This window comes from Puntigrus tetrazona, chromosome 3 (assembly GCF_018831695.1).
Source record: "Puntigrus tetrazona isolate hp1 chromosome 3, ASM1883169v1, whole genome shotgun sequence".
Taxonomy (NCBI): Eukaryota; Metazoa; Chordata; class Actinopteri; order Cypriniformes; family Cyprinidae; genus Puntigrus; species Puntigrus tetrazona.
This window is the reverse complement of record NC_056701.1, coordinates 3,922,290-3,939,301: the sequence shown is the minus strand read 5'-3', so window position 1 is coordinate 3,939,301 and position 17,012 is coordinate 3,922,290. Positions and strand designations below refer to the sequence as shown.

At 40.7% G+C, this 17,012-nt stretch overlaps 1 protein-coding gene across 1 annotated transcript; it reads right to left on the bottom strand.

Annotated features, from left to right (window-relative positions):
• Positions 1 to 879: 879 nt before the first annotated feature.
• LOC122340641 (probable G-protein coupled receptor 139) lies at positions 880 to 10,954 on the bottom strand. Its single transcript, XM_043234139.1, has 2 exons — positions 10,582 to 10,954; positions 880 to 3,205 (listed from the first exon to the last, which is right to left on the bottom strand). Exons 1-2 carry the CDS (start codon positions 10,703 to 10,705, stop codon positions 2,238 to 2,240), a joined length of 1,092 nt encoding a protein of 363 aa, XP_043090074.1. The 5' UTR covers positions 10,706 to 10,954; the 3' UTR covers positions 880 to 2,237.
• Positions 10,955 to 17,012: the final 6,058 nt, after the last annotated feature.

Sequence of the window (17,012 nt, the reverse complement as noted above, 5' to 3'; positions counted from 1 at the left end):
TTTTTTTTTTTTTTTTTTTTTACTACATATTTCTGTGTGTACTGTGTATATTTATTGTACATATAAATACACACATACAGTATATATTATGAAAATATTTTCACGTAATAATAATAATAATAATTTATGTATCTAAAAATATTTGTTTTGGATATGATCGATCACAATAAATAGCTTGACAACACTTTAAATAAATAAATACTTTTAAAAGAATAATCCCAATTAGTTAGGCCAAAAGTAGTCAGAATGCTTCAACTAAAATGAGTCATCTAAATGACATTGTTTAACGTGTAATGAATACATATTCCAGTTTGTAAGTAGCCTAATCTACCCAGCACTATAAAAATAGTCGCATCACTTAAGCGTTCAAAATGGATTCAATTATTTGCGCCAGAAGAGCATTACTGGACAAAACGCGTGACACCGCTTCGAACAAGATAAGTTCATATTTTCGTCCATTACCCTGGAATTCACGGACCGAACATTTGAAATATTGAAATGATCGACTACGCAAGAATACAGTACATATCTCAAACTGCTCCTCGGGGGCCTATACACGCGTGGGCTAAAAGCCACCGTTTCTAAAATGGACGCTGTAATGAAAAGTGACCGTTTCAGTTCTGCAAGAAATCATTTTTCTCTTTTGCATTTCACCACCAGTGCAGCGTTTAGCATTCATGTCTCGGGCCTCCCGTAACGAGACAGGTGAATACAGCCTTGTCTGTGACAGAGATCATACATTTTTAAGTTGTCTGGCTTATCTACAAACACGTTCCCCGCTGTATAGTTTAAATATATATGCACCACAGTTAAAGCACTCCAGATGGCGGCCTGTTACTCCACGCCGCGGTGAAGATAAATGAACGTGGCTTCCTCCAATAGCTCACTCTGGAGACAGCCATTGATTTTATTTGAAAAGCATTCTCTTTTTCGCTTTCTTTTTTCTTGAGGCTGCCCAGCAAAGATAAATGAGTGTGCGTGTACGCGTGTGGCAGAAGTTGAAAAGTCTTAATTATTTAGTGTTTGTCACCGCGATAGAAAATCTGTTCATGTACTGAGCAATGAGTGTCGACGTTGCTTAGAATATTGATTCAACCGATAAAGAATAATTCTTCTCTAAAGGTATTTTTTTGCCTTCGTTGTACACTTAACAGTCAGTTGCACCAGAAGCTTTTTGCTGAAGCGGAAATCTTTGAGCATTCTTCATCGGGCAGCAATAGGAAAGCGGGTTTCCAGCACTGAGCATGTCTAAAGGCTTGATTCTTTAATAAGAGCTTGTGCTGTTTGCAAACCGGCTCTTGGAGACCAACAGCATATTAAACGAAAATGCCAGGACGGTTTTTTAATGTCACAAAGGGAAGGAGAGCTCTGTCTCCCTGCTGAGAAGGTGAGAGGGGAAAGGTGGTTGACATACGGTAACATTGCCTTGGCTCCGGCTTTGAATCCTTTTTCTTCATGTAAAATGTTGCTTTGGTGCACATTCAACTGGAACCATGCTCAGACTAGGGCTGGGCGATACATCAAAAATTGGAGATATTATCGCTTCGTCTTTGCTGACGATAAAAACTAAGGGAATATTACGTATACCAATGGTAATATACAGGGTTTAGTTTATATTTGGTGAATATGGCTGCTGTTATGCAGGCTTTGAAATACTAATCGGAAGTGCTTTGAGAAGAGCTTTCGCTATAATGTCATTACTCATAATTCGTAAATGTGATGTAAATACTAATTTCCACAAGGGCAAAAAAGCCCAACTTTTTAAATTCATCAGCAGCGAATGCTGCAAAAGTATTTACAAATTAACGGATATCATTAATTTGAAAAATATTGAGATATGCATTTTTTATATTGCCCAGCCCTACTAGAGACAAACTCTTTAGATCACATCAATAAGTATATTGGTCTAATTGCCTTGTCTTTGCCTGGAACACGAGCAAGCCTTTCATGAATTCTCTTGACTTTGAGATTTGGTCTTTTTTTGTTTTTTGCATTGATATCCTGAAAGGCGCTGGCATGTTATAGCTTAATGACCACTCCTGCTTGTTTTTTGCCAGAGAAAGAACCACAATTTGGCCGTAAGATGTCTTTGAACCTGACACTGGATCTTTCGTTGAGGCACTTTCCAACAAACTGATCGCCGCCTTCTGCTGGTCACCAGTCGGGAAGGACTTTTCCCAAGCTCGCCGGACTTAGTAGCCAGCGTTATATTGGTACGGCATAATTCGATTTGGTATTCATGAGGATATGCAGACTGGTTTGCCGTTCTTGTCGTACTGGTACACCAGCATCTTGATGCAGTGTGAGTTGGCTGGTGAGATCCAAGGGCTGCTGGTGATGGAGAAGTTGTGACTGGCGTAAAATGGCGGCGGCTGCTTCCTGCATCGGAAAAGGGCCTTTAGCACCGTGCCGGCCATCCTGCGGAAACGCTTGCTGATGAAGCAGTACAGGAAGAAGTTGACGCCAGTGTTGAGAAGCGCCAGCATGTTCGCCACGTCTGTGACCAAATGCAGGAGCCTGGCCGGTCCAGGGGTCGGCGGTTGGGCCGTGTAAAGGTGGTAAAGGATCATAAGGGTGCGTGGCGCCCAAAGCACAGCGAACACTGAGGTGATGGCCAGCAGGATGGCTGTGGTTTTTCCGGTCGAGTAGCCTCGCAGACGGAAGCAGCTACGACGGCAGCGAAGCTTGCGTACGATGATGGCGTTGAGCGAGAAGAAAACAGAGCAGGGGAGCAGGTAAACCGTCGCACAGTGGACCCAAACCAACACATGCTGGCCTGCGCTGCTACTGCGGCCGCCGGAGCTCGCTCCTGGCAGTCCGTGCCACAGCTCCGGCCACCAGTAATACGGGACGCTGGTGATCAGGCAGCCAGCGTACACCGCCAAGATCACTTTGCGAGTTCGGGCCGGGTAGGAGACTGTGTGGTAGCGCAGAGGATGGCATACAGCGATGTAGCGGTCCACGGTCAGGGGAACCGTGATCCAGATGGAGGTGTGGATGGAGGAGAACTCCAGGACCTGCACCGCTTTGTTAAGGGAGTGGGGAAGAGGCGCTCCGAGAATGAAGTCCTCCAACAAGAAGTCCACAAACACGATCAGCAGCAGGACCAGGATGTCGGCTACGGCCAGGGCCAGTAGGTAGTTATAGGACGATTTCTGTCGCCGCAGCACCAGCTGAGAAAGGATGATCACGGTGAGGATGTTTGCTGTGGAACGGGAGAAGAAATGGAGAGAGAACAGAACATGGTGAGAAGAGAGAGGAACGGGTGGGTGAGAAAGCGGTGAATCTTGTCGGATGATGGCACATACAGGTGAGAAAATCGCACCTTCATTAAACTTACGGGTGTAAAGAATGAGTCATACAATATTGCATTGCAATTGCAGTACCACAAATAGTAACAAAATTTAGCGCAGCCGAAATCAAAAGCTTTGTTACCCACTGCACACACTCACAATGGCTCAAAGCCTAGTCCCATGAAATGCACACAAGCACACACATGCACGTTTACACGCATTTACAACATTAACATGCATGCATTCATTTTCATGGACATCTTTTCACGTGCACAGTCACATACGCATATATCAACGCTCAACTGCATGCATTCACATGCATGCAGGCATAACTCACATGCATTTACATGCCTGAATTCACATACATGCATGCATTCACACAAGTTCGTTTCACTGTCATTAACACACAAGTTCAGATGCACACATTGTCATTCAGGTGCATGCATTCGCACATTCAAATTCACACACGCACGTGTTCACAGGTTGACACACATGCACACTGAAATTCACACACGTGCGACCATGTGTACAGATGCATATCCAAAGGCACGAGAGAACGTGACCTTCTGAGACTTTCATTCAATTCGTCCCTTCCTCTTCTTCCTGCCTGCCTGCTTTCCTCCACAGCTTTCACCTCTGTCTCATTGTGACCTTCAATAAAAACTAAAACAAGCAGCAGCAACATGTGCAATTACATAGGATACGCGGACCCTCTAGCATCCACTCTAGCATCTCCTCTTCTAGACCCATTCATTACCTTGCTTTCTTCCAAACCTTTATTGTTTGTGGGGCACGCACATGCAGCGTGACATATACGGGCAGAAGAAATGACCACCGATTGCCGTGACCTCTCACTGTGATAAAAAGAGCATGCACACAAAGGCCCTGCCTTTATTTAAGCCAAACAATTTAACACAGCAGTAGGGGACGCGTGGAGGATAAAGCCTCATTACAAAAGACCTCAGGAAACATTCTGGGATATGTTAACCCGAAAAAGTAATTCACCAAAAGTTGCAGTGGATTTCCAACTACTGTAGCCAATGGGCTGCTGCGTGGAACGATATACTGGATGAAAACTTCAAAGTGTTTTGCACCCATGGTGTGTCTCTGCCTGTCTGACAGTCATTCGAGCTGCTAATAAAGATGGAATTGGATTACATATGCCAGTCAGGAGTCTGGAGAATCGCACTTCACAGTTCCAGAACATCAGCTGATTACTAATTACAAAGACTCCGGCTTCAATCTCACCCATACACAAATTTACATAAACACCGGCAATCTCAGGCACACGAGCATCCTTTTCAAAATGTATGGACAAACGGAGAGGCTGACAGAGACGGGATTCGTCTGCATCACGTTCGAAGTAAAGAATGCACGTTTTGGCTTTTCAGAACGCACACGACCTCTCTCAGTTGAACTCAACAAAAATGTTAGCGCTCAGAAGCTAGTCTTTAATACCTTAGGAGACTTTTGAGGTTGGAAAAATAGCATATCAGCATGCTACCCTTTTGTAGTGAGGTCAGCATCGATATTGCAATGTTTAGTAGGATTATAGCCTTGATTTATTAGGCTCAGTTTATACAGTGAAGACTATGAAGTGCTGTTTTGATTAAATTTGATTATTCAATTTCTGCAGCTGAATATTGCTAGACTAAAGATGAAGCGCTGTTTATTTAATTTGTTATATACATATATGTTTGTAATTTGTTTGTCTATGCTGATTTACTAACCTACAAAGTCATTCTAAGTAGTGATATTTTCCCCCTAATTAGAGCATTAGATGCACTCTAGTCATATTTATATTTAGCAGAAAAACTAAATATTGCAATGTAATTTTTGCTATATCATGTACATTTTCTGTATGCACGAAAAACCACAAGACCTAGGCTACTACATGCAATGTGCTGATCTTTTCCCATGTGGCGATTGCAGCTGTGAATCTCAATAACTGCAATGCCCTTTTCTCCCAGGAGGCTGACATGTAAATGTTTAACATCGACTCGCCAATGCAACTTTCCGTTCGTGTAGGGCAAATGCTTTTTTTGACTGAATTAAAAACACCTGTTGCGTTAACCGCAGGTTAGCTAATGCACTACTGAAAACGAATTTGGTCTGAACCAATGGCGAGGGCGCCATTTTTTTAATTCATTGATTACAGTTTTTTTTAAGGGTAGCAAACCACGTTTAAAATATATCCAGTCTGATTGGCTAGTGAGTCGTTAGAGGAGCCTAACTGTCTAGCTTATATAATGTTTTCCATGCAATTCGTAGAAAGCAGAAATAAACGGCTTTTTGCGCGTCCTTCAGAAAGAAATGCGCAAAAGGAGTGTGTGCAGTCACGTGGGTGAAGTACCTGGCTGTCTGCGCCCGCGGACTGCATGAAGACAAGATAATTACACATTACAGGTTGAGTATTAGCGTTTAGGCCTTGAACGTGGATGCTTTAGATAATTCGGTTTTGTGGGAATTTGATGGGAAACGTTTATACCGAAATCTTCGAATTTTGATTGCTGACATCTTAGCAAACCCGCGCACAATTGAGAGCTGTCCTGAAACCCATATGAGATTACCGGGGTCTTTTTAGCAAGAGAAAATCCTGAGATTCGGGAGACAAATGTCTCCTTTTGATGCCATTGCTTTCCAAAAGAAACAATTGAGATCTCATTTTAGATTTGTCTTTCCTACGGGCTGCACAAAACAAGCTTTCCAGTATCAAACGCAGTGTTTTTTTGTTCAGGATCGCTAACGGGATAATGAAGGTTATTTTTGTGTCTCAGTTCAGTGACAACAGTCTGAACTCTATTACAGCTGAACTGAATTCTTTGATTTCTTCTTCACATCTTGATTGTTTCTTGTGTAGTGTTATGCAATACAGTTAGCCTACTTATTTCTCCTTCAGTTTCCAAATTTAGTTTCTCTTGCTGGGAAGATTACTTGCAAAATGTGGTCCGTTACGCATTTCAAGTTACACGAGACAAACACATTATGCATTTTAGGTTACTATTTTTAGATTACTTTTGGCTGAAATCATTAACGAATAGAAGAGAGAGAGAATATATGTTTATTCTTATTAAAAACGTGTAGTGCATAAATGTGTTTGGAAGACGAAAGTCTATTTGTGTGAAATATGTAGTCATGTAATTATTAAACGGTAACAGTAGTCTGATTATGAGTACTGTAAAACGTAATATGATTACAGCAACCTAGCATTGTCGGTTTTAGATGTTTTGTTCAGTCTTAAGTTTGTGGTATAACTGCTAGCGATTGTTTCAGGGAAGCATAATGTTGAGGATGACTAGCGGTTTGCCTGTGTGTGCTCTCGGCAGTGCGGATCAGTTTTAGGTCTTGCAGACACCGTATGTAAGTGTGTTCGTGTGTATCGGAGCGTCACTAAGACTGCAGTCCAACATAAAATCCAGATTCACCAAATCCCACTCCCAACTCCCTTTGTTTTACTTCCCTTATCCTCTTTATTCTTCTCTTTTTTTCATACTCCACTGTCCATTTCGCTTTGGCTTCTGGATTTCTCTTTCACTGGGTTAATCTCTCCAGATGCCCCGCTGTGAACGTACTTTATTTAGACAAACAAAAGGAATCCATGGCGGCCTGGAGGTTGTACATTTCCTGACATTTCCATTTAGCCATGGTCAACACCGTAAGCGTATTGATTTCACTTGACTCCTGTCTTTGTACAGGTCTCTGAGGCCCAGAACAGGAGCAAGCCTATTGTAACGGCTCAGTTTGCTTTGAAACCACATGTTTGTTTGTGTGTGTCAGACTGGAAATTTAGAGCATTGTTTACAGTATATACTGCATTCTGCATGCAAAAATATGTACATGCAGTATTTAAAGTAGTTGTATGCTACATTGTTAGCACATGACCTTTCTCTGTTGGAATAAAATCACATTTTTGTCATGTTCAAATAATAATGGGTAAATAAAAGGCTAATTTGTAAATATTGCCAATGAGATCTCTATTATATTTCATTCTGAAATATTGCGTGTAGAGTTTCATAAATGCATGGTACATGTTCACCATGGGCAATATATAGAGAGTTTTGCTGAAGTCTCCAGCTTTTTAGATGTGTGTGTGTGTGTGTGTGTGTGAGAAAAAAAACAATAAACTCTCCTAGAGGTCGAGATCTTAGCTGGGTTTCAAAATCTGACTAGATACTGCAACAAGGCCAGCAAAAAGTTTTCCTCCGGGTTCAGCGACTCTCACCTTAAAAGTTTCGCCTGACTCGCTAATCGTCCTGAAACGAACACGAAAACGCTCACAAACACTTTCCTCACGGAGGCGGCGAGCTCACAGAGTGCCCTGGATCATTTACCTAAATTGAAAATCATTGTCTCCGCCTCTTAACTGGTGAATAACACCACCGGGGTAATGCCGAGGCGGTGAGAGGATCGTTACTGCGGATCTGTGACCTTCCAAAACACGTGACGTTATAGTCGGTTTCTGGATGAAAACCCTTCATCTTCAATTGAACCGAAACACACGAATCAAACAGTCTTTAAAAGTAAAGCCTTCGGTGCGGGAAGCCAATGGAATAAGACCAACCTCTTCCAATTAGTGACCTCGACGAGCTTAACCTCCAGCGATCAATCGAACGGACGTGAGCTCATCTGAACACGCTCGTTTCTGTGCTTTCTATTTATTTATTTTCTGGTTTAGCGAAGTTGGGCATTTACAATGATGCATATTTCCAAACTTCATTTTCAAGTTGCAGGTTCACAGCTGTGCAGTTGAATATGAAATGTCACAGTAATACGTTATAATGCGTAATTTTAATAGATATATTTTTAAAGGTACTTTTTAGTGTTATTTAATATATGGGTTGTATTTTTCTCCCTTGTTTTTAAAGGCTTCAACGTTAAAAGCCTATTTGCGGTATTTTGCTACTGTATTTAATTAACCGCATTTTTTTCATTTAACATTTTATTTATTATTATTTTTTTACAACAAACCTACTGCTACACTGCTACTCTTAAACTACAATATTTTGTTTTATTTTCCACAATTCTTCAGAATTTTATCGAATAGTAATTTGCATGCAATTCATTTTTTTGCATGCGATTTTGAAATTGCAATTCATTTTAAAAACATGCATATATGTGTGCGTGTGTGCGACGTTGCACATATATGTATACACTATACGTTCAATGTCACCAAAATGATTTGTCAACTACTATAAAAATACAAACAAAACATCACTCTTCACCTCTTTCCTCTTTAATCACACCTGCTTTTAGTCAACCTGTCCTTCTTTTCATTCCCTTTCCATCCATTCTCTATGCTTTTCTCACTTTCTTTGTGCATTGCCTACGAGAGGTTTCGCTTCTTCAGCTCCCATCCGTTTCTGCATGTCTTATCGCCTCAATCTACCCAAATCGCTGCCAGGTGTGATGACTTTCACACAGTGTTAAATAAAGACTCAAATCTCGTCTCATCACGCCCCTATTCGTCCCACCAACCCGCGTCGAGTTGAAATTCGAGCTGCTATTTAGCAACAAGAAGACCGCCTGCCTTCGAAAAGCGAATGAAAATATTTGTATAAACTGCTCAGGCTGAGTGCTTCGCTCAAGGGCACGGCGATTTATCTCAATCTGACAACGAATCATTCCGCTGAAACTGTGCCACATGGCGTCCGACCTGAGAGAGAAGCTTCGATTAAAATGTTCAGCACACCTGCAAATAATACCATTAGTCATAAATGAGCAATCAACCTCCAATTGTGCAGGGACGAAATGCAATTTTGGTGTCCAGGGGCATTAATATTAAACGCTTGAGGCCAATTAATACGAGGGCTACTCAAGACATCTAATGCATCATCTGTCTCGCTCCCCAGGTCATTCCGGTTAGAGCCGGATCTAATTTCAGCATCTGTGGAATAACAGGTATTTCTTGGCTGATATACGATGTGAGACGCCGAATCCCGAATGTCACCGGTGACCTTTGGAAACTGTGTTTTTCCTCAGTTCTGATGCCAATATGGCTGCGTCTCACAAGGTTACAGAGCGTTTGGTCAAGGATGCCGCTACATAATCAAGATTAAATGGCACAAGACAAAATTTTAATAATCTGCATGAGAAAAGCGTCTGCTGGTAATAATATCGGCGCGATGCCTTCGCCTCAGCCCTGTATGTTCACGAATACACCGACGGAGTCATGCAATGAAGCATGCTTTGTAATTAAATGATACATTTTTTAAAGAATATGCATGAAAACGCTATATTTAACGGTACACGTGGTCAATTATGTGGTCAGTTTTTGCACTTCACACATAAAAACATGCACTGTGCACAAAATAATCAAGATTAAGCTGGACCCAGGAATCTACAATGAAATATTTGCATTGATTGATCACAAATGTAAACTCTGATGACGATGTGCTCCCCTCCATTTAGTACTAAATAATAAAACATGCAAGAATGTGTACTGACCGGCCACAAATGTGAATTACGGGGATGTTGCACTTGATATATGCACAAAAACATGCATTCAAATAATCTATATTTTAAGAATATGCATAAAAAAACATTGATGGGCACAAACATGGATTGTGCATTAAATAATCAAAATGTTAAGAAGCTTGTGTTAGGTATAAATGTGAATATTAGAGACAATGCATTCTCACCCTGTGCACTTCACAAATGCACAGTGCTGTGCATAAAAATACTAATTAATTAAGATTTTAAGAATCTGTATTAAAAAAAACAGCCACAAATGTGAATACCCTATCACGAATAATACAAAAATAATGCATTGTGTACTAAATAATCAAGATGGTAAGCATGCCAGAAAAACCTGTAATGCTGGGTACAGATGTTAGCAGACATTTATGACCCCTGTGAACTATTCACATTCATATGCAAAGTCATGCATACAGCATGCATTAAATAATCAAGATTGCATTGGACTTATAACACATTTTTCCGAAACTGCAATGAAAAACTTGAAAAGTGAATTTTGGGGACAGTTCGCTCTATGCTCTTCGTGTGCGCGAAGGCAAATTTGTGTGCAAAAAAAAAGAATTGGTGCAAAAAACAAATTACGAGTGCCCGGGATGATGCGCTTCTGTCCCCCCGATGCACTTCACAAATGCACAAAGTCATGCACGAGAGCGCTAAATAGTCAAGACATTAAGTATCTGCAAAAAACGTCTGACCACAGATGTGAATATCTGTGTCGATGCGCCCCTCTCACTCCCGTGCACTTCAAAGTCATGCACGAGCACATGCGTTGTTGCACCGTTAACACAGCAAATCTTTCTCGCATCCTTCTTACCAGGCAGGCCGAGGCACAGCAAGGAACTGTAGTAGATGACGGGAAACTGTCCGAGAGGACAACCGCGAGGACTCCAAGAACTGGAGTTGGTGGACAGCACGGTGAAGATGTGGCTGTGCTCCATGGCCTTTCTGCCCTCCTTCGAGCGCCGGAGAGAAGACGAACCACAGCCTGCGACCGCAGAGGAAGAGCCGGCTGACACGTGTGGGAGCCGGAGGACGACTGCGAGGCAGAGACACAGACGAGGAGAGGCGAGGAAGCCGGCGATGTGATGGGAAGAGAGGCAGGGATGTGAGGAAGAGAGTGAGTGTGTGTGTGTGTGTGTGTGAGAGAGACAGAGAGAGAGAGAGAGAGAAAGGGTTGGGGGGGGTGGTTGCGAGCTGGTGGGAATGAAATCTGGGGAGGCATGAACGCAAAAAGGGTGAAAATAAGTGAGGAGGGGGGAAGGGGGCGTGAAGGAGAGGAACATTGGGAGAGCGAGAGGCGTTAAGTGAGGAAGAGACGATTGGTGTTGACACCGCTGAGAGGTGATTTCTGTGCGTCTGAAGGGCGACCCAGGAGTAAATAAGAGCTCTAGCATGACTCGACTAGTTCGAGCCAGTTACACGTACAGAGCGTCCGCGCCACACACACACGCCGGACGCGGCTGCTAGCTGTTTAGCATTTTTTGAACTTGCGAATCCGGTCTTGATTAAAAGCATCCTCGCCGTCTTCGTTAGTAGCAGGAATTAATTCGAGTGTTTTGTTTGCCATCATGCACTTTAGAAAACAGTTATTATCATTTCGGAATACCACTTGTTGATGCCGATTGCTGATAACTGTTATGATTTGTGATTTTTTTTACAGTGATATTGGGTAGAAGTCAAAGGATGTAATGCGGTGTTGGTCGGCTCGGTTTGTTTGGAAATAGATTTTTCTTTTAGTCGTTTTCATGAATAATTAAGCCTGTTAAAATGTATTGTAGAAGCTTCTGTTACTTCTGCTGTTCATTTTATTGCACATTGTATCTTAAAATAATATAAATAGAATGATAATAATCAGTATAATAATTAGAGATGTCCCTATACCAGTTTTATATATATATATATATATTATATATATATATATATATATATATATATATATATATATATATATATATATATATATACATTACAATGAGAAACCAAAGGAATATTAATCATACAGGTTAGATTTTTTTTTTTGTTATCCTTTAGATTTTTTTAGTTTTCTGGATTAATTATTGGTGATTAATTACTGTACTTTGGTATTTTTATATATTTTTAATATATTATATTTTTAATGCTTAATTATGCCTGTTTATTAAGTTATTTTTACAAGCTTCTGTTACTTTTATCATTCATTCATATTTGATCTTTAAAATAAAACAATTAAAAACAACAGCGTTCCAGTGCCCCTTTTTTCCAGAATGAGTAAAAAATAATAATAATAACAAATATAATATTCCTGATATTCTTTTTTTCAAGAATGGGAAATTGACTATTTTGTTTATTTACCGATATTTCCAGTTTTTCATGCATTTAACAGACACTTTTATTTTTATGCATTCAAGTTACAGTTTTTACATTTTATCAGTTCTTGCTTTCCCTGGGACTCGAAACAGTTGCTAGCGCCAGATATAGGAAATCATTTTTATTCATATAAAACCCAATCTTAATTTAAACAAGTAATTAGCCTTATAAATAATAATCCGAATTTGTGCCCAGGGTTATATGTTCTATGTATTTTTATATTATTTATATTATCCTTATAATGATTTTTTTGTTCAATTGACAGTATCTTCCATTTAAAGAAATGTAGTGCTGCTACAGCATGCAGTTTGAAGTGAATCAATATGGGTTTTTAGGGTTCTCTAGATTTATTAGCGGTTTATTACTGTACTTTGACATCTAAATATGTTTTTTAACATTTATTGTCCACCTCGAAAAACGTAGTCTGAGTAGTGATTGCTTATTAACAGCGTATCACTCCTTAACACGGACTCATTCATGTCTGTGGCACAAACAATGTGGCATGAATTAATATTACGGAGCGCAACAGCATCGCTAATATTAATTGCAATACGAAGAACAAGATAAATGTTTAACACCAGCGCGAATGAATAACCTCGGCGCGTTAAATTTCTATCATTCTTTTTGCATAAATAATCATTTAGATAGCAATCAAACGCAGCAGTAATAACATGGCATTGATGGAAAGCACACTCTCTCCATCGCCGTGGGTCACAGAGTGCGTTTCCGCCGCACCTGTTTACTTTGCATACTTGATCAGTCATATGTGTGATGTGGAAGGGAAAAGGCTGATTTTCTCCACGCCGTCCTTCTCGTAAAGTCATTTTCCTGCAGCCCAGTAAATGAGTGTGAAGTGATAGAGAGAATACGGCCGTTTAATAAAATATAGCCCAGTGACTCGCATTGATTACCGAGAGCGACAGAATGGCAGGTCTTTCCTCATGTTCACACACGGGCCCGAGGCTATAAAGCGCACACACACACCGCTCTGCACTCAGTGATCTACTTTACTGATACTCATTGCTTCTTTGAGTGCGGGACGGGTCTTTAAAAACAATAATAACTGGTATGAATTTATTCGTTTAATACCGATTTGACTGTTACTCACTAGATGAGTCTATATTGGATCTCTCCAACAAAGCTTCGCTTTTATGGCACGAGTTCATTTCAGAAAGACATAGAAAGAGATTCCATCTCTGAGAGCGTTATCCATCAGCTCGGCTCTAAGCGACAGGCTGTATTAATAATGAATCGCGAGCTTTAATAGCGGCTCGGTATGCATAGCATAACTGTTAAATTAGATGTTTGATTTTAGTAAAGGGGTGAAAGAGTTCACGCGTGATTTTCATTTCCCTGACGTCTCTCTCTCTCTCTCTCTCTCGTAAGTGAAAGGTGTGGGATGAAAAGATTCGGAAAAGAAATAAGCGGGAATTCCTGCATGCATGGCAAAAGTGTGTGAACGCGACCTAGACAGCGAGGAGAACAGCATCACACCTGTTACTGTGTTAAGCAGGATGGAGATTCAACAGGGCGAAGGTTTTCTCACTCTGCATCTCTGTGGAAAAACAGAGACGTGTTTGAACCTGTCAGAATCCCAGAGCGACACTCGTGCAAAACCCTATGTAGGCAGCATTTTAAGGCCTGCAAACGTGCCAAAAAACTAGGTCCGTTTTAATCAGACCGCAATTAAAAAATGCATTGCAACTAGTTGTAAACGGCTATATTTTGTTACATTCTTGTTTTGAAATGCTTGATTTTTCAACAGGCTTTCTGTGCATTCGTTAGTTTCGAAATGCAGAGGCGTACAATACTTTTATTTGAAGGGTTAGTCCACCCCAAAATTAACATTTCGTCATTAATCACGCACCCACGTGTCGTTCCAAACCCATGAAAGCTTTGTTCGTCTTCTGAACACGATTTAAGATATTTTGGGTGAATACAAGGGCACTGCCAAACAATTATCACTGTCAAGGTGCAGAAACGTATGAAAACGTCGCCTGAATACAATCGTAACTTTATGAAGCTACGACAATACTTTTTGTACGGAAAGAAAACAAAAATAATGGCTTTACTCAACAAATTCAGCATCGTAACATCACCGCACTGCCATTTTGAAAAGTATCCTTGGATGCAAAAGTCATTATTTTTGCTGTTTTTTCCTTAGCCTCGTAACGTTACGGTTGAACCACTGATGGAAGATGGACTTATTCTGAAAATGTCTTTCATACTTTTTTGGACCTTGACGGTGTTTATTCCTTATTCCTCAATGGGACAGGCGCAAGTCTCTCGGTTTCCATCCAAAATATCTTCAGTTGCGTTCAGAAGATGAACAAAGCTTTCACGGCGAAAGTGATTAATAACAACTACGAGAATACTTTTTGTACGGAAAGAAAACAAAAATAATGGCTTTACTCAACAAATTCAGCATCGTAACATCACCGCACTGCCATTTTGAAAAGTATCCTTGGATGCAAAAGTCATTATTTTTGCTGTTTTTTCCTTAGCCTCGTAACGTTACGGTTGAACCACTGATGGAAGATGGACTTATTCTGAAAATGTCTTTCATACTTTTTTGGACCTTGACGGTGTTTATTCCTTATTCCTCAATGGGACAGGCGCAAGTCTCTCGGTTTCCATCCAAAATATCTTCAGTTGCGTTCAGAAGATGAACAAAGCTTTCACGGCGAAAGTGATTAATAACAACTACGAGAATACTTTTTGTACGGAAAGAAAACAAAAATAATGGCTTTACTCAACAAATTCAGCATCGTAACATCACCCCACCGCCATTTTGAAAAGTATCCTTGGATGCAAAAGTCATTATTTTTGCTGTTTTTTCCTTAGCCTCGTAACGTTACGGTTGAACCACTGATGGAAGATGGACTTATTCTGAAAATGTCTTTCATACTTTTTTGGACCTTGATGGTGTTTATTCCTTATTCCTCAATGGGACAGGCGCAAGTCTCTCGGTTTCCATCCAAAATATCTTCAGTTGCGTTCAGAAGATGAACAAAGCTTTCACGGCGAAAGTGATTAATAACAACTACGAGAATACTTTTTGTACGGAAAGAAAACAAAAATAATGGCTTTACTCAACAAATTCAGCATCGTAACATCACCCCACCGCCATTTTGAAAAGTATCCTTGGATGCAAATAGTGTGCGTTGTTCTCCATTGACAAATTTGTTGAATAAAGTCATTAGTTTTGTTGTTTTTTCCTTAGCTTCGTAGCGTTACGGTTGAACCACTGATGGAAGATGGACTTATTCTGAAGATGTCTTTCATACTTTTTTGGACCTTGATGGTGTTTATTCCTTGGCGGCCAATGGGACAGTCGCAAATCTCTCGGTTTTCATCCAAAATGTCTTCAGAAGATGAACAAAGCTTTCACGGCGTAAGTGATTAATAACAAAAATGAAGAATAACATTGAAACTTGAGTAATGAACTGGCTTTTGACTATGTAGAGTTACCCATCTCAACGCCTCTTTACAAAATGGCAATTTCGGTAATTGTTCGAGAGCAAACACTAGAATCGGCGAGGTTATCGGTTTGATCCCCACGACAGAATGTAGCCTATACCTTCAATGCAGCGTAAACTGGTCCGGATGAAAACATCTGCCAAATGCCCAGATGTGGATGTAAATAACGAAGGGGCGCAAGCTCTATTCGAGCTCCTGCTGGACAACTTGATTAAAGAAAGAAATGGATAGATAATGTGGACGCGTGGAATTGATTTTTGCTTCACATCGCAAGACGGCCGAGATTATTATGAATATTTATAATGAGTTGAGCACACAGCCTGCATTAGACGGGACTTCGTGTTCTTTGGGTCCAGTCTGCAGTGTCACTGTGACAGGGACCAGATCTGCCGTTACAAAAGACACATTAGGCATTTGTCAGACGCCGCACATTAATTCCTCGTGGTTTGTGTCGGTGCATATTTAGGGATTTCCAGGGCTCTTCCCGATTCGCATATCAATTTCAAAAGCATGAATATGCAGAGAGAAATTAAGAGCTCCGTTTTGTTGAGTCCGCGTGACGTGATCACGACGAGCTTTGCACTTCAAACACTTTCCCATCTGCTCCTCTCATTAATGCCATTCTTTCAAAAGCATCAAAAACCTCAGGAAGGGTGGGACGGCTTTTATTTCCCTTTATTAAAAAGGAGGAGCGTCAAACCATAATCCCTAAACCTTCAGAAGTGTTTATTAAACCATTCATCTCCTCACATCTCCCTTTATTGCTAGTTAGCGCGGTATTAATGATTGTTTAATGTATTCGGTCTCTCTCTCGGGCTCTGTCCTGCTCATCTCTTTCCCCGCGGCCTTGATCTGTGCGAGCTGTGTCAGAATAAACAGCGTTTTAGCACGCTGGACAAAAACCGCTTAATCTGAGGATGCATCTACAAAACAACAAAGTCAAGCTGACATTTATCGAACCGGGGTTGGAGGCCACCAATAAACCTTCAAAGAGAGACTGAACCGAGTGCGTGTATTTGCACATTTGACGAAACAGCTCTTTTCGTTCGCGTTTGTTCGTCCTAAGCCATTAATAGAATCTTGTTTTTATTTTGTGTGTGTGTGTGTGTGTGTGTTTTGCGCTGTTTGCTAATCCAGCGCGTTCAGGTTTCACACTGTGTAGCCGAAAAGACTTTTCAGACCATAGCTATAAGAACAAATCTGTTCTTCACTTCAGTTAGCACTAATGAGAGTGTCTGTGATTGTAGAAGGAACATGAATGCTTAATAAGGCAAGTGGCGTTAAAGGGATTGCTCGGCAAAAAAATCATTATTTCTCATCCTCACGCCGTTCCAAGCCCATTAGACATTCATCTTCGGAACGCAAATGAAGATGTTTTTGATTAAATCTGAGAGCTTTCTGACAGCAGGGGAACTCTCA